Source organism: Lissotriton vulgaris, chromosome 10 (genome assembly GCF_964263255.1).
Source record: "Lissotriton vulgaris chromosome 10, aLisVul1.2, whole genome shotgun sequence".
Taxonomy (NCBI): domain Eukaryota; kingdom Metazoa; phylum Chordata; class Amphibia; order Caudata; family Salamandridae; genus Lissotriton; species Lissotriton vulgaris.
In genome coordinates, this window is record NC_141698.1 from 1,078,812,474 (window position 1) to 1,078,832,954 (window position 20,481).

At 47.2% G+C, this 20,481-nt stretch overlaps 1 protein-coding gene across 2 annotated transcripts in view; it reads right to left on the reverse strand.

The window, feature by feature from the left end:
• LOC147689342 (ubiquitin-conjugating enzyme E2 E1-like) overlaps nucleotides 1-20,481 on the reverse strand; it is a 400,187-nt gene that overhangs the window by 157,831 nt on the left and 221,875 nt on the right. For both annotated transcript variants that reach the window (XM_086942148.1, XM_086942149.1), the window contains exon 2: nucleotides 4,193-4,403. In XM_086942148.1, coding sequence (XP_086798274.1) covers nucleotides 4,193-4,371 — 179 coding nt within the window. In that variant the 5' untranslated portion in view covers nucleotides 4,372-4,403. The remainder of the gene's footprint in view (nucleotides 1-4,192; nucleotides 4,404-20,481) is intronic.

A 20,481-nucleotide genomic window follows, 5' to 3' on the forward strand; every position in this document is an offset into this window, starting at 1 on the left:
GAGCAACAGGGAACACAGCAACAGAGGTTGGCAGATGATGAAAGTGTGAGCATCAGGGAACACAGCAACAGAGGGGGCAGATGATGAAAGTGTGAGCATCAGGGAACACAGCACCAGAGGGGGGCAGATGATGAAAGTCTGAGCATTAGTGAACACTGCACCAGAGGGGGCGGGGGGGATTATGAAAGTCTGAGCATTAGTGAACACTGCACCAGAAGAGGGCAGATGATGAAAGTGTGAGCATCAGGGAACACAGCAACAGAGGGGGGCAGATGATGAAAGTCTGAGCATTAGGGAACACTGCACCAGAAGTGGGGCAGATGATGAAAGTGTGAGCATTAGGGGACACAGCACCAGAGGGGGGCAGATGATGAAAGTCTGAGCATTAGTGAACACTGCACCAGAGGGGGCAGATGATGAAAGTCTGAGCATCAGGGAACACAGCACCAGAGGGGGGGGGAATTATGAAAGTCTGAGCATTAGTGAACACTGCACCAGAAGAGGGCAGATGATGAAAGTGTGAGCATCAGGGAACACAGCAACAGAGAGGGGCAGATGATGAAAGTCTGAGCATCTGGGAACACAGCACCAGAGAGGGGCAGATGATGAAAGTCTGAGCATTAGTGAACACTGCACCAGAGGGGGCAGATGATGAAAGTGTGAGCATCAGGGAACACAGCAACAGAGAGGGGCAGATGATGAAAGTCTGAGCATCTGGGAACACAGCACCAGAGAGGGGCAGATGATGAAAGTCTGGTCTAATCAGTGTTAAACAGTACAGCCAACCCATGTGGGCTCGGAACATTCTCACGAGAGCGGGTGGGCGGGACCATGAGGGATGAGGGAGCTATGCTTTGGCTGATGCCCGGTGGAGCGGTCCCATGCAGCTATAGAGGAGTTTGGCTCTGGTTCAGTCCTCGGCCGGCACCTACCCAACCCTACATCGGAGATAGTTTTTCTCGCCTCCCTGTTGTGTTTTCCAACCTGCATTCCCTAGCCCGTTTACCATTCCCCCTCTACCTCTTCACTCCTCATAAAACGTGCATACGTACTAATAATCTCACATTATTGTGTAATCTCATTTTTTTTTTCTTTTTTCCTATGTCTATACTTGTCTATGTAATGATGGAACCTGAAACTCGCTGATCCTCATGTAAAGCGCTTTGATACCTCCGAGTCTAGCCAGTGCTATATACAAATTTGTAAACAAACAAACAATATGCTGCCATAAATCTAGGAGCCTTCACCCCATGCAAGATTAGGAACTCCGCAGAGAGGCAGAAACTTTACCAGTCATAGGGCAATACCAAGTACAATCAACACACGCAGGCAGGGAAACTGAGCACAGAAGGATGGGGCTAGGGGAAGGGAGCCTAGGGGAAGGCGTCATGAAGTCAACAACCTACAGGTGTGAGTATGCTGGGAATAAATGCTCTTTAACCACATCGCTGCTCATGACGAGCTCAGCTCGTCATGAGGCACGGCGCTAGTGTGCTCAATGCGAGCTGAGCTCGTCAAGAGCCACGCAACGCTCGCACGGCTAATTCCCCCACTGTGCGGAATGTTCTTAAAAACGGGCGCGGTCATGATGAGCTCAGCTCGTCATGAGCACAGCGCCACGTACTGCGTGACAAGCTGAGCTCGTCACGAGCACCAGGGCGCTGTGTGCTTCCCCCACCCCCCCCCCCCCAGCACAGCGGGGGAATTACCCCCGCTGGGAAGGGGTTAACCCTCTCATGCTAGGTAGCTCAACAGCTCCTGGGATAAGCCAACTCCATGGAGCGTTACAGGGGAGTCCATTGGACCACAGGAACAGGCAGCTTCATATGCCAACTCCATGCATTGTTACAGGGAAGCCCATTGGCCCACAGGACCAGGCAGCTCCACACCCACATAGGGGCCAGGAAGTGATAAACAGCCACATGCATTTCTACGGAAAGAGACACCCTGGGGGGCGGGAGCTATGTGTCTTAAGATATCCATGCTCCATTTCTTATTGTATTTTCTGGGGACAAGTCTTATAAATTGATAATATTTTTTAGCATTCACTCAATTTTTAAAAATGTTGCCTGGGTCCAGTGCCTTGGTTAGCAGATGAGGCTCAATGACACCTCTTCCAGTCTCAACCTCTCTACTTCATCACATTGTGTAAATCATGAGCAAGTCACTTCAGCTCAATGTGCCTCAAGTCCCTGGTTTGTCAAGATATTTATCAGTGACTGGACGCTTATATTTTACAAGTAGATGAACTCTCCAAAGGCTTGTTAGCGTCAAAATGTTACGAGCCCGATGGAGCAAACTTTGCTGTTGCACTCATAAAAGGATTTACTCACATGAAGGTTTTATTGTGAGACAATCACTCAAGGGCTGGAAGCAAGAGGAAAGTGGTACTTCCAAGGCTAGAATGCTCTGTGATTGTGTGCACACCCACAAATTTAAATGCTTAAGGGTATTCATCAACTCCTCTACCAACCGCTCCCAATCTAGAAAGGTTGGAAATTTACACCTGACAAATGCAGGAGTAAAACATTAGAACAGAAATGAGTTTCGAGGGAGGGGGGGGGGGGGGGGGGATGTTGTATCCCTGGAAAAGAAGGAAAACTATTTGTTATTTTACACTTGCTTTGCAGATTTTCACATACAAATGTGTATTTGCATGCATAAGTTTAGTTAACTAATGTTTGCTAGGAATATGCCTAGAAACCTACAACTGGTTAACAACTTTCTTAAAATAGTAAATGAGAAAGTCATGCAGGTATTGGTGACTCTTTAAGAACGAGACCCAATTTTTATTTTTTTAAATCGTGCCATAATTACTTTGCACCACTTTTAAGGTATCTGCATGCATCAAACGCATTTTCCTAAATTATGAATTTGAGAATGGTATTTACAATTATAGTCAGTAACATTAGATGGTATGAATCAAGTTGCAAACATTTTTGAGGTGCATTTTTTCTTGAAAGCAAATTGCATGAATATTTAACTTAACTTTTCAAACTTTTCGCAACCTCAATCCGTTTTTTTTCTTATAAATCAAACCCCAATTTATTTTTTGGGTACATTTTACTTTGAAAGCAACCAATCACCTGATTTGCTTCCATTCTTCTTCATATATTTCTATACAGTAAAGGAGCATTCTGGAACTTTTATGAATAGCTACAAATTGCTAAATTTGGCAATCATGCATATACATTTTGGTATTGGAACCAAGGTCAGTACAGCAAGTTAAGCTAATCGCTCAGTGTATTTACCTAGTCCTAGAGTGTTCACCTTAACAGTAAAGGCTTTGTATTACTAAAACCATGTATATATATTTTTTTTACAATTTATACATATGGGTTCTTATCTTTCCATCCCAGCATGCAATCTTCCTCCCCTTCAACAGCCCATGGCAGTGTAAACTGGCAGCGAAAGAGCTTGTGCCACATGGCATTGGGCCTACTTAGCCTGAGAACAAAATAAACATGAAGACATGTCTTTGACCCCAAAAAATGTAATTAGGACTTGTTCTTGACCTTAAAGAATGAGTGTTGTGTGTAGAATGAAAGGGATTCCACACCACTATGTGCACTACACACATGTCTACTTAAAGGACCACTCAACCACACCTGGGGTGAGGGCAAAGAGCCTCTTAAGAGCACCACCCCTACATGCACCTCTACCGAAAGAACCCCCCAACCACACCTGGGTTGAGGGAGTGGAGTGTCAGGAGAATAACTTTAATGGGATTATTCTCTAAACCCTAGGTATGGATGTGGTCTCCAACTGTGCTATTAAAATGCGCACAAGCCCAGCAAGGTTGACAAAGTTTGCGAATGACAATATCTGCTGTGGCTGCGGTGTAGCTCCTCCAGTACTCAGTTCCAAGTAGCCGCGCCCCTTTCATGGTATCCTGGACTCATGGTTCCTAGTGGCCACGCCCCCTTCCGTGCAGGGGTCCTGGACTCAGTGGAGAGGTGTGGTGCAGCGGCCAGGGCTGCTGACTTCGGAGCACAAGGTTCACGGTTCTATCCCCGGCTACGGCAGCAGCTCAGCACCATGTGACTCAGGGCAATAGCTCACTTAATTTCCATGACGGCCCCCAGGGCCATGAGACCCGTAAGGGTGAGTAGTTTGCTCTTTACAAATACAGATTTACATTTACATGGTTCCAAGTGACCGCGCCCCTTCCGGGCAGGGGTCCCGGACTCACCTCTTGGCGCTCGTGGACAGCAGCTTGGAGTTCTTGCTCATGCTGCCCTTGCTTTCCTTCTTCTTGGGCGGGGTGGGGGCGCTGTTGAGGCTGGGCGGCTCCCGCTCTATTTGCTGCTGCAGGCTGGAGGAGATGGAAGAAGAGGAGCTGCTGCTGGCCCTCGAGTCGTCATCCGACATGGCGAGACCAGCGACCGTTGACGGGAGACGGCCTGGAAAGAAGACGAGAAATGTGTGACCATCAACACCGCACAACACCGCACAACACCTGCCGCAGCCCTCGAGACCACCCCCACACAACACCTGCCGCAGCCCTCGAGACCACCCCCACACAACACCTGCCGCAGCCCGTGAGACCACCCCCACACAACACCTGCCGCAGTCAGAGAGACCACCCCCACATAGCACAACACCTGCCGCAGCTCGCAAGACCACCCCCTGCAGTCAGAGACCACCCCCACACAACACCTGCCGCAGCCCGCGAGACCACCCCCTGCAGTCAGAGACCACCCCCACACAACACCTGCCGCAGCCCGCGAGACCACCCCCTGCAGTCAGAGACCACCCCCACACAACACCTGCCGCAGCCCGCGAGACCACCCCCACACAACACCTGCCGCAGTTCGAGAGACCACCCCCACACAGCACAACACCTGCCGCAGCCCGTGAGACCACCCCCACACAGCACAACACCTGCCGCAGCCTGCGAGACCACCCCCACACAGCACAACACCTGCCACAGCCTGCGAGACCACCCTCACACAGCACAAACCTGCCGCAGCCCACGAGACCACCCCCACACAGCACAACACCTGCCGCAGCCCACGAGACCACCCCCACACAACACCTGACGTAGTCCCAGAGACCACCCCCACACAGCACAACACCTGCCGCAACCCGCGAGACCACCCCCACACAGCACAACACCTGCCACAGCCTGCAAGACCACCCTCACATAGCACATCACCTGCTGCAGCCCACGAGACCACCCTCACACAGCACAAAACCTGCCGCAGCCCGCGTGACCACCCTCACACAGCACAACACCTGCTGCAGCCCGCGAGACCACCCTCACACAGCACAACCCCTGCCGCAGCCCGCGAGACCACCCCCACACAACACAACACCTGCCGCAGTCTGCGAGACCACCGCCACACAACACCTGCCGCAGTCCGTGAGACCTCCCCAACACATCACAACACCTGCCGCATTTGCGAGACCATGCTCAAACCACACAACACCTGCCGCACCCCACAAGACCACCCCCATACAGCACAACACCTGCTGCAGTCCGCGAGACCATGCTATACCTAGTTTTTCCCATTGAGCTGTGCCATCAGGGCAAAACTTTCCACAATACAAAATGCTACTTTTCAAACCATTCTTCAGATACTCTGCGTTACAATAGTAAATAGGCCTCCTGGAATAGTTTAGGAAAAGTTGACTTTCCCTCAAATATTCTAGGACTGGATTTAAACTAGCAAAATTGCCTTCTCAACGCCTACACCACTTTCACACAGAACAACACTTTGCACTCAGACTGTACTTGCTTGCTTGTCATTTTTAACACATTTAATATATGTACTTGCTTGCCATTTTTAACCTATTTATTATATGTACTTGCTTGCTCGTAATTTTTAATAAATGTATTATATATAATTGCTTGCTTGTTGTTTTTAATCTATTATATGTACTTGCTTAATTGTCATTTCTATCCTATTTTTAAATGTATTTGCTTGCTTGTTAATCTATTAACTGTGTACTGTCGCAGTGCATTATTAATTATTTGTAACATCCTGGGAGCGAACACTTTATGCTTTTAAATGAACAGAATAACATTTTGTTAAAAAAAAAATAAGCACTCCCCACCCTCACACAATAAATCTGTTGCAGCCCAAGACCACGACCCTCAATCACTACCCTCATGCAGGACAACACTCACCACCCTCAAACAGCACCACACCTGCTGCAATAAAGGGGATTATGCCCATCACTCATCCCCAGAAAGCCCATCAGTTGCTTCAACCCAAGACACCACAACCCTCAATCATCACCCTACCACAACACCTGCTGGAGTAAAGGAGACCAGGCCCTTCACCTACCATCGCCAAGCACAGCACATAATGTGCTACAACACGAGCCTTACTCACTAGCCTCACAAAGCACAACTCTTGTTGGAAAAAGGGCACACTCCTCACCATTCGGATACAGCACCCACTGTGAACCAGAAGAACACATCCCTCTCACCACACGCACACAGCACAACCCGTGCTGAAACCCTCGAGATCAGCGACCGTGGGTGTGAAGGCATGGGTTATTGCTCATGAAGTAGCTTCATTGATAGAGGGCTCTCGCTCACTCTCACTCACACTCACAAATAATCAAAATCCTCAACACACAACACCCTCCCGAGAGCACCTGAACACCTACTGCTCCCACATTACTAGTCGCCAGGGCACAAACCCTAAAATAAGTGGGGGCGGGGGGCTAATCTTGTTAATCAGTATGCACACGACATCACGGCGCGGACATTACAGCGTGTGACATCACGGTGCGTGTCATCACAGGAAGAGGCATCATAAGAAGTGACATCAGATCTTAAGCCCTTACATATATGTTTAACATGTCTATCATGAGTACATTGGAGCACATTTCCAGTATACAGGGAAAGCCTCCTGAAGATAATCACTTATGTAAGCTATACATAAAACAACGTTGCCTTTTGTCATTATAAACATCCTCTACCCATAGTGCTTTACAAGAAAAAAATAGCGATATTTAAATTACTACTACATCTCCTCAGGGGTAGTAAGCACTATATAAATGCTATTTATTTTGTGTAAATACTGGGAAAGACCTGCACACCTGACATTCTTACAGTGCATGCAAATCTCCTAAACAGAGGAACAAAGTGAAAAGCTGCCTCTCTTAAGTATGTATGAAGTGCTAACAAGGTGCGAGCCTTTGTTTCCCCTCCGCTGCTTTTGCTTCTAGGTGTGAGGCTCCAGCCAGGAGACTAACAAAAAGAGACCTGATGCCCCCTCAGATTCGGCCTCTGTTATGGGCCCAGCAGGAGTCTGAAATAAGAAAGCCCGGTCCCCACCTGCACGTTGTTGTGATCGAAAGCAGACAACACCTGCGCTGCTGAATGTGTCCCGGTGTTTGCAAATTACACAGGGAGTAATTCAGCATATTTTTCAGTGGGGCCAACTTCTTGGCAGGGTGGACGTACCCGCGTGTACCCTCACCTTGTGCCCTGCTAGTCACGAAGGAGTAGGTAGCATGAAAAGAAGACCGAACGGGCATCATTAATAGAGGATTTGGCACACCACCAACCACAAGCATCACAAATTCCTCACATGCCACTCTCACCCCAACTGCACAGCCATCAGATCTGAAATCACAGATAGGTGACCGGTCTGGAGAGATACACAAACCTTCACAAACTAGCACCATCCCTGGCCTTTAGGCCACCACCTGCACCTGCAGGTCAAGCTGTCATTTCTACAGTTCGCGGTCACCAGATGTCCAACCACAGAGAACCCTGCATCTCAGACTAGGGACATCTGCAACCACAAACTGTGAGTGACGGTCTCACGCCACTGCCCTTTAACAACCAAAAACCTCTGCATAACCCGCCTTCAAAAACCCATGGGCAAATGTATCCCCCCACAGACCCAAACACCACCATCGACCCCCTCGCCCCTAGAATCGATCAAACAGCATCAGCTGTCCCTGGTGACCCTCCCACCAGCACTGCTGTCCTACCCCAGAGAACCCCCACCTGGTATCAGACTGAAGACTCCGGCGATCAAAGACCCACAACTGTGGAGGGAGGCTTTCTATCTACATTCTTTTGTGGAAACAAGATACCAGGGACCAGGGTGAGACCAGATGATGAAGCATGAAAACAATAGGGTGTCTGAGGGTCCCTAGAGATATTTTTGTGATTCTCTCCGTCTAGAAGGAAAAAGTTTTAACTGAGCCAAGAGGGTGATAGAAAACCTTGGTGTTTAACCCCTCCCATGCTCGTGACGGAACCGTTCGGTCACGAGCCTCAGGTGGGCTGTGCTGGTGACGGAACGGTTCCATCAAGGCCCGCTCGCGGCGTGAATTCTGCGCCTGCGCTGGACGTTCTTAAGAGCGGGCTTCACCGTGGGCCGTGACGGAGCGGTTCCATCACAAGCACGGGACCGCTGCGCGGCCCGGTCTCCCCCTTAGCGCTGCGGCGGAATAGCCGCCGCAGCGAAGGGGTTAAAGAAGGCTTTGGGAAACAGCCAGCGGTCCAACCACCATCAAGCCCCTTTCCCATAGGTCATAAAACCACACCACTTTTATTGCAGGTGCAGAGGAGCGGGCCGAGGGGGGCTCCTGAAATCCCTCAGTTTCATCACCAATTAAGTGATACAGGGTGAGAGGGGTCGGAAGCCCCCTTCACTGGTTTTATTACTCATGCCGATGTAAGTGGGAGGAGGGACTGAAAACTCACAGATCTCATTGGTGCAGAGGTGCTCCTCCCCTAGAGTGCCCAGGAGTCCCGGATTTGCCGGGACGGTCCTGGTTTTTCACCTGCTGTCTGGCAGATTTCTGGAAATGTAGCTCCTGTCCCGGTTTTTAGAGAGGGTCGACTGAAAAATGTGGGAGGTGCTTTTTTATGCTTTACACAGCAGGGATTGTTAGTAGTTGTTTCAAGAAAGCAATTTAATAAACAGGCAAGCTAATGGGTTCAAAAATTGCGTTTTCTGTCTGTTCTTACTGCCTATTCTGTGATTCGCTGCTGAGGAGAGCGGTCATTCTGTGCACTCGCTTCAAGTAAAACTGTAGTCCTTTTTTCGCTAAATGTCCCGGTTTTTGGTTTAAAAATTCTGGTCCCCCTATCCTGAGCCCATGCACCCCCTTCAAGGCCCGAAGCCCACTGAGGCGCAGCAGGCGCCTAGAAGGTGGCGATGGACGGTGACAGTTCACTGGCAGTGTTAAACTATAGCTGCTTCAAGCGCATTCCTGGTGGCGGCTGGTTAAGAGGGGCGCTCGGCAGGAGAGGACTCTGGCAGTCCATGCAGGAGATTGGGCACTGCTGCCTCAGAAAGGGTTAATAGGTTTATGAAATGTTCTGAAAAGCTCAGCAGTAATATTTTTAGCGTCCTCCGTCGCAGGGATATAAAAGGCTCGCTTTAGCCGGAGCCTGGTGCAGTCAGAGCCGCTGATGTTAGTTTTACAGTCAGGCTTTTGTTGAGAGGGTTCGAGAGATGTACCAGCGCCTCAGAGTGCCTGGAGCTTTTGATGGAGATGGTTTCTTTGTGGGGGCATGTATGGGATGGAGGGGGTCTGATGCAATCTGGGTCCCAGGGCTGAGGGTCTCATGGAGTCTGCTCTGCGGGTCCACAGTCATGGAGCGGGCACCGAGTACCCGGCGTACCGTGGACATCCGAAGTTCTGGTACACTGCGGGCCCCGTGAGTACAATCGGGAGGGGTCTTCTGGAGTCAGGTGAATGGAAGAGCTCAGGGGTTTGGTGCATTGTGGGGCATAGCCTGGAGGTAGTCCAATGGGGGACAGTGGAGGGCTGGTGCATTGTGGGACCAGCATATGCAGCTCCAGGAAGTGGATGAATGGGGGGCATTGGGCATCTGTTGCATTGATGGGCCCTGGTGGGACAGACAGCCCCTGCAGGCTGTGAATGGGGTATGGCACACAGCGGGAATTGGGGTTCTTTGTAGATTACACTACAGAGCTTAATTTGAGCGGGTGGTTTCCAGTGCTTGGCACTGGCACTTATTTGTCGACACCCGCACTTATGGCAGCTGCCACATGGTGGTGCTGTTTCTGCAATTAAAAGATGAACATAACAATAGTTGCTTATTTATTCAATGTACATTAAAAACAACTAATACCAGCTGCCCAAGTCATTCTTATAGCTTTGGGGACTTTAATAGTCTGAAATGTCACACTTGGAGGGAAGAGGTGTGGCACAGCAGCCAGGGCAGCTGACTCCAAAACCTGATGGCTCGCGGTTCGACCCCTGGCTCCGGGGGCAGATCAGCCCAGCACCATGTGACTCTGGGCAATAGCTCACTTAATCTTCCAGACGGCCCCCCAGCGCCTTAACGCCCTCAGGTACTTGTTCGCGCTTTACAAATACTGGACATTTACACTTGTAGAAGAGGACTGTTGGTAGTTTTGTGGGTACTGTAATTGGCAGCGCTGGCAGTGGCAAAGGGTGGTGTCAGCTGTGGTGGTCTCCTGATACTGGCACTTATGTTTTTTTTTTTTTTACAAATTAAGCACAGGAATACTAGCTCGCTTCTAAGCTCTAACCAGACCCTAGAAGAATCCTATTTCACTTTTGAAAGCTCATCACAGTGATATAACTGACGGCCCGGCCACCGACTCCAGGCCCACACTCTGGCGGCCCGGCCACCAACTCCAGGCCCACACTCTGGCGGCGCGGCCACCGACTCTACGCCCAGACTCTGGCGCGGCCACCGACTCTACGCCCAGACTCTGGCGCGGCCACCGACTCTACGCCCAGACTCCGGCGCGATCAGTGATTCTACACCCACACTCTGGCTAAGTCTGGAACTCTAAATCCACACTCTGGAGTGGTCAGTGACTTTAAACCCACACTCCGGCACTGTCAGTGACTCCAAACCCACACTCCGGCACGGTCAGTGACTCCAAACCCACACGCCGGCGGGGTTAGTGACTCCAAACCCACACTCCGGCGGGGTTAGTGACTCCAAACCCACACTCCGGCGGGGTTAGTGACTCCAAACCCACACTCCGGCGGGGTTAGTGACTCCAAACCCACACTCCGGCGGGGTTAGTGATTCCAAACCCACACTCCATCGCGGTCAGTGACTCCAAACCCACACTCCGTCGCGGTCAGTGACTCCAAACCCACACTCCGTCGCGGTCAGTGACTCCAAAACCCACACTTCGGCGCGGTCAGCGACTCCAAACCCACACTACGGCGCAGTCAGTGACTCCAAACCCACACTCTGGCGAAGTCTGGAACTCTAAACCCACACTCTGGCATGGTATGTGACTTTAAACCCACACTCTGGCGCAGTCAGTGACTCTAAACTCACACTCTGGCGCAGGTACAAATACTGCTTTTTAGGAGCATGCACAGTTCCCCCTTGAGAATTTCTGGCTCTCATCATAACTTTGCCACTTCCACGTGAAAATAAGCATTGCCCAGATCTGCCATACATTCTTATTTAAAAGCTGTATAATGTTTCTGCATGAGAGAGTCTTTGCAGAAAACAGCAATCTACTGCTGCCAAAGCCACTGTGGAGAGGAAAGCTCTGCAAATATAAAGATACAGGAAAAAAATTCCACAAACGCCTAAAGTGGTTCATTGAAAGCATACGAAGCAGACGGAGCGGACTGCTCTGGACTGTATCACATCCTATCTTCACAACAGAACTATGTCATCCATACCCCCCTTTCTCGTCCAAACCATACTTCACAAAAGATGGGGTCCCTCAAGTCTCTATCATCTCACCCATGCTTTTCAACCTCTACATGAATTCATTACCGGCACTGATCAATCAATTTCACCTCACATGCTATAACTATGCAGAGGACACACAACTGGAATGCCCCAAAGACATTGGAAACTAACCAATTTTCAGTTGTCTCAGAGCCGTGGAACAATGGATGACGTTAAACCATCTCAAACAGAATGCTTTCAAAACAGAAATACTAATGTGCGGCGATTGGAAACATTATGACCCGCTTGCCGCCTGTGGCCTGATGATCTGGGAACACCGCCTAAAGTATTGAAGGAAGTAAGAAACCTCGAAATGACCATGAACTCCAAGTTATCAAAGAATGCCCAAGTGGAAAACTAGCAAGATCAAGCTTTGTTACTATAAAAACTGACGCGTCTTCCCCCATCTGGGATTTCCAAACAAGGTCCAGGCTGCCATATCTCTTGTTCTGTCCAAACTCGATTATATCAATAGCCTCTACCACGGATCACCTTTAATGACTATGAAAAGACTGCAACAGAATCAGCTGCCAGACTACTCTTAAATGCAAAGCTGCAAGCCCACATCTCCCCTGCCTTGAAAGCCCTGCATTGGTTACCGTTTGCTAGAAGATCCACGTTCAAGCTGGCTTGTATCACACAAAGCGATACATGGAACAGGACTCTTCATCAGGAATAAAATCACCAAATACATTCAACAAAGAAACCTCCGCTCCAGAGTGGCACCTTGCCTCAAAATCCCAAGAAACAAGAAAAAAACCATAGGTGACACATCCTTCTCTGTTCAAGCAGCCAAACTATGGTACTGTTTATCCCCAAACATAGGATCGACAGACAGCCACCATATCTTCAGAAAACTACTCAAGAAATGGCTCGTCCCACCATACACAAACAGATAGAAATATACAGCATATTTGTCTGTATTTAAGCATTTATTTGTACCATAGACATGGACCTACATATGTGTATTGCTTTGTATAAACATGTAGAATAATTATGTTTTTTTAAATGTAGCTATTCGTTAGTTCTGCTTAACAAATGTACATATTACTTAGATACATTCTGTGTTTTTAACATGTATACAAGTGACTGCATAAATAAGTAAATCTTTTTGATTCACTATTTAATTACAAAAAATAAAAACAAGTACCTAATTTAAAGTACAACACTTGAAAGTCAGAATTTATTAAATGTATCTTTAATCTACATATACTACCTTCATTATGCATCTATATACCTTCCATGTACTTATGGATCTATATATAGAATACTTTTTTCTAATTCATCATATCCAATGCACTACCCTATTTCTCACCATATACCGCTCTCAGTATATCCCTCTACGTCAACTCTGACTCCTCCCAAACCTAATTCTACTACTCTTTCCAATGCACTACCCTATTTCTCACCCTATACCTTTATCAATATAGCCTTTTCCTTCCTCCACTGTCTCATTAATCCGAAACCCCAAACCACTACTATGATTCTCAAAACAATTATTTCTAGACTCTTCCCTCCTCTACCCCTCCTTGCATCATCTCATACCTTTTACTATTCGGATCTCCCAAACAAGCCTTTTCAAACCTTTCCCTCTGACTCTTCCCCCTCCCTTTTACTCATTCCAAACCCCCTCCTACTGCTATGAACTCCCCCCCCAAAAAATCTAAACCCTTCCCTCTTCTTTCCCTCTGCTATTATTTTTCAATTCAAATAATAGACTAACATGTCAATCACTCACATTAATTTCATATTTCCCTATACTAACTCCACTCCTCCTCCTCCTCCCCTTTATTCATCTCAAACTACCTCCTACAGCTAGAAACTAATTAAAATCCCTCCTTTATTTCTCCACAATTCATTTTCAATCCTAATAACAAACTAACACGTCCAGCACTAAAATTATTGCAAAATTCCTACTAATTGTTTTGGGCCCTGGAGTAGCATGCTACTCACTGAAAAGCACTAACATCTCATCAGGAGTAGCAAGAAGTATATATATGCAAACCTTTTCCCTATTCTATCCCTCCACTATCCTTCTCAATCCAAATAACTGACTAACCTACCCACCGCTCAAATTATTTTCATATTTCACCATACTAATTCACCACTAATCCTTTATGAGTTCCGGAGTAGCGTACTACTCGCTGTGAAAGCGCTTCAACCCCTCGTCAGGGGTAGTAAGCGCTATATAAATGAAATTACAATACAATCAAAAGTTATCCTCAAAGAAATACTGCAGTCATTTCCCAGGGGCTGGGTTACAATAAAGTTAAAATTATCTTGTGGTGCGATTGCATTATCTCGTGGGGGGGGTAGTGCACCATTGGTTGGCGGAGCTCGTAAACAGCTTTGCACCGGACGCTGGGGCGGTCCATGCATTGATGCACCAGGGCGGGTCACAGCATTGTACCTGAACTTGGTATAGTTGCCCGAGGCTTCTTGCAGGACCTCTCTGGGGATAGCAGCAATGTCAGGGGTTTTGGGGATACAGGTGCTCTTTGATGGGTCTTATGGAGGGGACTGTGGTGGTGCCCAGAGGCTTCAATTGGGGGTGAGGGGCATATCATCCCTCACATAACACCGGTCGGGAGGGTACCAGCGGTCTTGGCGCTTGGGCCTATGATTGGGTGACCGGGGCATGATGCGGGCCAGTGCTTGCACCCTATTGGTGCAGTGTTGGTAAGAGATGCTCCAGTTACCAATACCGGAAGATGGGTCCAAGCAGGAGGATGCTGAGGATGGTGGCCATAGAAAGATGCGGCAGAGGCTACAGAGTGCGGAGTTTGGCGGGACATTGTGGGCTGGTGTAAGCTTTTGAAGCCATTCTCGAAAAAACTCACACACTAGAGTGGAAGGGCGAGTTTGGAGACTTCTGCATATTTGGATTGGGGATGCTGGTTCTGCATCCTCTGCCGGCCGCTCTCCAGACACAGCCTTTACATAGAGGGATGCTTCTCACAGCAAGGAAGTCAGCATCCATAACAGAGGCACAAAGAGGTGTGAGTGATCTGCGCCTGGGTACCAACAGCCACTCCGAAAGGTGATCAGGAAAGAGACGACGGGCAGAGTCCTTCTACAGCACTCCTCAAGCCCTGATGAAAGGCACTGCAGTCCCGACAAGCCCTCATCCAGTACCAAATAACTCCTTTTCAGTGAGTGAAACAGCCTTTTAGTGCAGTGATGCTGGACGAGCGATGAAACTTGCCCTGTAGGCGATTGCACCACTTCCACCTCCATCGTGTACAGACCCCGTACCAAGGTTGGGATACTCCAGACTGAGTTTAAAAGCGCTGCCACAGGCTTTGCACACAAGAGGCTCGGGCTCTTAATGTCTAAATACTGCACATATGGACTCCCATGTTTAAGCAATCTTTACTCAGAGCACAACATAATGTTCCTTCTTTCTATAGCTTTTTTATTTCAAAGTTTATTTTTTTATAAACAAGTACATTAGCATTTCTGTTACGAGGTTCCAGCCAAACATAGTTTGTGTTGCAGTAATTACAGGTACTTCCCCAGATCGCATGCTATCTCAGAAAGTCCCATTCTTCAATATTCCTAGAACCATGCTAGAAACATTGACCTTGACTTACAATTGCGGATTGATTCCTTGCCTTCCTTTCCTCAGAGTGACCCTCTCTACACCTCTCATCCTCTGCGCACCGTCTCTTTCCGAGTCCAGCCTGTCTGCCTTAATCCCGGTTATTGCATTTCTACAAAAGGCTCACACCTCATTTCATATCTCACAATCTCTCCCTCTTTGAATCCCTATCATTGCAACCTAACAATGCCCACTCCTCTCACCAGCCACTTGCATTTTTACCCATAGTTCCCACTAATGATCACACCTGTTAATTTAATCCACCATAAAGCAACAGGAGTAAATGCATGCCGGAAGCACATGACTAATGCAGATGACCTCCAATAACCAGGATTATTCACTTTTTTTTAAAAAAAAATCAGTGCATTCTGGGAGCTGTAGTCTGGTTGTAAGACGGAACCATTCATGCTCTTACCATGCATGCCTTTACATTGTGAGCAGTAAAACGAGCGCATTGTTACATTGCGTTCCTTTACCACACTTCATTACAACAACTTGCCTTAAGGGGGCACTGGACTTTGAAAAAGTATAATTTACTATTCCAACTCCAGTCTGCACAACAGTAGGGAAGGGGTTGGACTTAAAATCCAACACCAGCCCAACAACGCAGTCCCTGAAGCAAGTTGTAACGACTTGCATAGTAAAGGAGCGTTCGTTGTATGGCTGTGTTATAATAGCACTGCGTGGTTATGGCTGCGTAGTAAAGGCCGTTTCCCCTGCAGTCTTGGCCCCATTCGTTTGAGCCAACTGCAGAGACACATGAAAACACTGAATGGATAAAGAAAAGACACAGACCTGAAAACAGTGCGTCTCGATGACATGGAGAAACCTTATAAACCCAACTTGGTTCCTGCACTAATCACAGCGTGTGGGGGGACGGAGGGGGGTATTTCAAGCACCTCTCCTCTGTTTTAAATCTGCATTATTCCCACAGTTGGGAGACCACAGAAACATCTGTCAAACTGTACCTGCCCCAAATTTACAGAGTTGTAGTTGGGCTGTTATCAGATTTTCACATGAAAATACAACTGTCCCCGTCTGTAATTAGTTTTAAAGAGAAAAAAAAAGAAATGAGTTCTTCTCCGAGGTGCCACTCAGGATTGGCAGGCAGGAGCTGTGCATATTGGCACCATAGAGAGACGAAAAAGAGATGCGATGTGGTAACAGAATGACCGCTGCACGTCTGTAGCACTGGGAAACATTTTTCAGGTGATTATTGTTGTATTATATCTAATTCAGATGATGCCATAAAAATAAACACCTGAAACCGACAGCACTACTTCTAAGGAGTTGCACCGTGGATGGAAGAGGGGACCCCCAGAGTGGGTATGGGGAAGATGCAACCTGGGGTGGTTTACGAGGGACTTTACTTCTGTGTGACTTCTTGGTTCCAAGAAAGAAGAGACAGGGTGCACATGAAGCTATAAAACTGCCTGCTCAACATACAAGCTTCTACACCCAAGAACTCTCAGACAGCTATTGTGGAAAAGGACAACCCCCTGGAAGGTGGTGGTGGTGGTGGTCCTGCATGGTCCACGACCCTCCATGATCTTTCCCAGGTCATGAGTCTAAAGCTGAACCATGGAAACCTTTTCCAATTTTCATTACAAATATCTGCTCCTTTTCCCAGGGTATGTGCTCTTCGAAACTGCCCCCGCTTGAGAAATAGATAGATTCATAATATCACACTATTCTCTTTAAAAACGACCATCGTTGATAGCACATCTCTTCAAAACTGTTTAACTACATATTGAGAAAAATACATTTTTATCTCAAAAAGTAAGTAATGGCAAAGTAATCCCTAGCACTACAGGGAACTATTTATGTGCTTATGAGCACTGTGTGAAAGAGAAGAACGCTGTCACTCACAGGGAAACAGGCCAATGGCTAAAGTGGGCTGACCCATAGTAGCCCCACCCTTTCTGTTATAGTGTTTGTAAGAAAAATATGAATGACAACAGCAACCCGGTGATTAACTAGAGTGGCTGAACCGCCCTATAAGTAAAAAAAAAAAATATATATATATATATATATATATATATATATATTTTTTTTTTTTTTTAATAAAATAAAAAAATCTAGGTTAGCGCAGGCCTAAATGCAAACGTTCATTATGCCTTTTGAATATGTTGTTGCATGACAACTTTTTGAAATGTTATGCAATTAAACAACACGAGAGCAAAGTTCATCAAAACAAGTCAACCATTTCTGGTCAAGGGGTTTATTAAATATAGCCTCAGACTTGGGCGTGACATGCCCTGGCTTCTGATTTGCCTATATAGATAAATGCCAGCAGCCCGCCTTTCGATTAGCTCAACCCTCATGAGTGACTAACACAAAAGAAGGACTGCAAAATACCAGGGCTGGAGCAATAGCAATCTATCACATTCTTCCTAATCATCCTATATTTACACACGTTTTAATACCCTGTAAAGTACAAGCACTTAGAGCCTAATTTACATTGTTCACTGAGATTTTATTACCGAATAAGAATTTGACATCTCTTGTTTCCACTTTACAAATTAATGATCAATCAGGAAGTTTGCAAGCGGCATCAAAGTGCAGGACAGTTTTCGATTAAAATCCTCCCAGACTAATGAGGTTTGTTGACATTACAAGATTTGGACAGCTACACACTCACCCCACATTCACTGGCCAACTATCTGGAGATCAGCATCCTGCAAATGTCTCCAAATTATTTTACCACTCACAAGACCCTTTCTCTTTTAGATACGGTGTAATATAAAGAATCTTACTGGGGCTACAAAAGGCGAGCTAGCGCGTATGGGGATTAAGGCGGATGTACTTTAGGAAGTGATTAGATTACAAAAGAAAGCCTTAAAGTCGCCAATTGCCCAACTCTGGAGCAAAGAAAGAGTGTGCAATTAATACATTAAAACTCGTGCAAGATGGCGGCTACCTCACTCTGTACTGATTAAAGCAGACTTTAAAGATCCTCTGTAAACCCTATACAAAGATGGTTTCCGTCACCAGCTGTGGTGCCCAAGAATGGGAGAGGCAGGCACTTTTAAATCCCCCTGGAAAGCAATGGGATGACTTTTTTGTATTATTAATTCCCAAAGTTGGTATACAGTGACAAAAATTTCAAATTTACAACAACATAAAGACAAAAAAACTTCAAGAAAATCGCTTTGTTGATAATGATGTTGAAATATTTTTTTCATGAAAAGTTACAGAATCCTAAGACCCCGCCCTTCCGCCACCAAACTTCTAGCTCAATACTTCTGTTGCTGTCCACCAACTCAGGTCACCCACTAACCGAACAGCTGGCCAGATGCCCATGGGCAACTACCCAGAAAACATGATCGCTTCGGTCAGCGGCATACCGGCATTTGTGTGCGGATGACCCCATCCATAAGGCAACTCTCTGCGTCCATCTCGTTTCCACACAGCTCCTCTTTCCTGGTCCTTGTACTGAATCTATCGTGCTCCCTTCAGCGCTACTGAAGGAAGCCAGAAGGCACTATACTCAGAATGAGCACAACCCAACACGACAGAAGCACAAACATGCACATAAGCTACACGTGGGGTCATTTGAGGTTTCACGATATTTACAAAGTTCACATTGTTTTAATACGCACTATTTTTAGGTTTCAAGTGTCAAGGCTTGCGCCATTCTTGGCCGCCATATTATATTCTATATGTACTTGAAGGAGCATTGGTTCAGCCGCCTTCTGTCGTTGCCTCTCTTCAGACTGGAACCTTCAGACACTGGAGTAGAGTCTTTCAGTTTCAACTTATTTCTATTTCCTCTTTGGGTGTATCCTTCCACTGCAACCAGATTGCATCAGGGGCTATTTTTCATCTGAAACGTACATACTGTCGCACACTTCATGCTTTTATTTCATTCATGCAGTACATACACACAAAGCAATCTAATTTCTAAATAGTTTTGCCTGCAGCGGGCATTTTAAATGCGTTTAGCACCACTCTCGCGCGACCATTAAACCTCTGGCATTCCTAATGCTTCTTTTAATTGTCTGCATGGTTTAGGGTGCCTCCGTGTTCCTCTCCAGCCTAATTTGCTCCTTTAATTAAACTTGATAATTCAATAAAGATTTGTGGAGGGGTATAATTCACTTGTTATTAGTTCGCATCATTTTGCCGTGCACTGGGTTTACACTTCCCATTCTACTGGTCACTAGTAATGTAAAAACTTGCACACAAAAAGTTAAAGAAATTATTTTACTTCACTTTTATCATGTGCATAAATCATAAATGTTGTTTTTTTGGAAACTATTACTTCTTACATTTTTTTTCGTGTCTTCATTTTTCTGGGATCTTTTAAGGAACAACTGATTAAGTCAGCATTCTCTCGGATGCTACAAAAGATACGCAAACGCCTACCTCTAGGGACCAATAGGAAGAACTTCAGAGCACACCCCTGTCACCCACAATCTAAACCTTAGTGCAATGTAGACTCACTCAACTGCAGCCCACCCTGAGCCTCATCCGACAGAACAAGTCACCAAAGTTGACACATTGGCCTAGGGTAGGCACACGCCCATTCACTCGAATAGCACAACTAACTGCACAGGCTCAACCTGACTGCAGCCTGAGAAGGAAACTTCAGAACCTTCTGGAACGTCACTCGTGGAGACCTAGCGCTGCAACAGCAATGGCAGACTGGGCGCTACACAGATGTATAGCCGTCAGCTCAAGTTCCACACGATCCCTGACGCGTTCAACATTAAGAATGACCCGAGTGTCCTCGGCTTAGGTTTAAAAACCCGAAGCCAGGTGACGTGAGCACATACAAAGGCAGCTCATATACAGTATGGTTGGGGCGGCCATGATGGGACGGCCAGCCCAGTTCAAGGCAGGCAGGGACGGGGACACATCCGGACTGGGATAAAGACGCTGCTGGGAGCCCTGCGGGGATCAGACACCGAGGCCAGGCCTGACCCAGATTCACTGCAGGGACTGAACCCTGGTGGGCAGCTGCCATGACGTCATGCAGTTCCCACAACATCCCAGTTCTCTGTAGCTGCCATAGTCTCATCTCCTTTACAGCTACTATCAACAGAGGGTGGAGCGAAGGGTGCAGGATTCTTCAAGGGATGGGAGAGCGAAGGGTGCAGGGTCCTTCACGGGGATGGGCGAGCGAAGGATGCATGGTTCTTAAGGGGATGGGCGAGCAAAGGATGCAGGGTTCTTAAGGGGATGGGAGAGC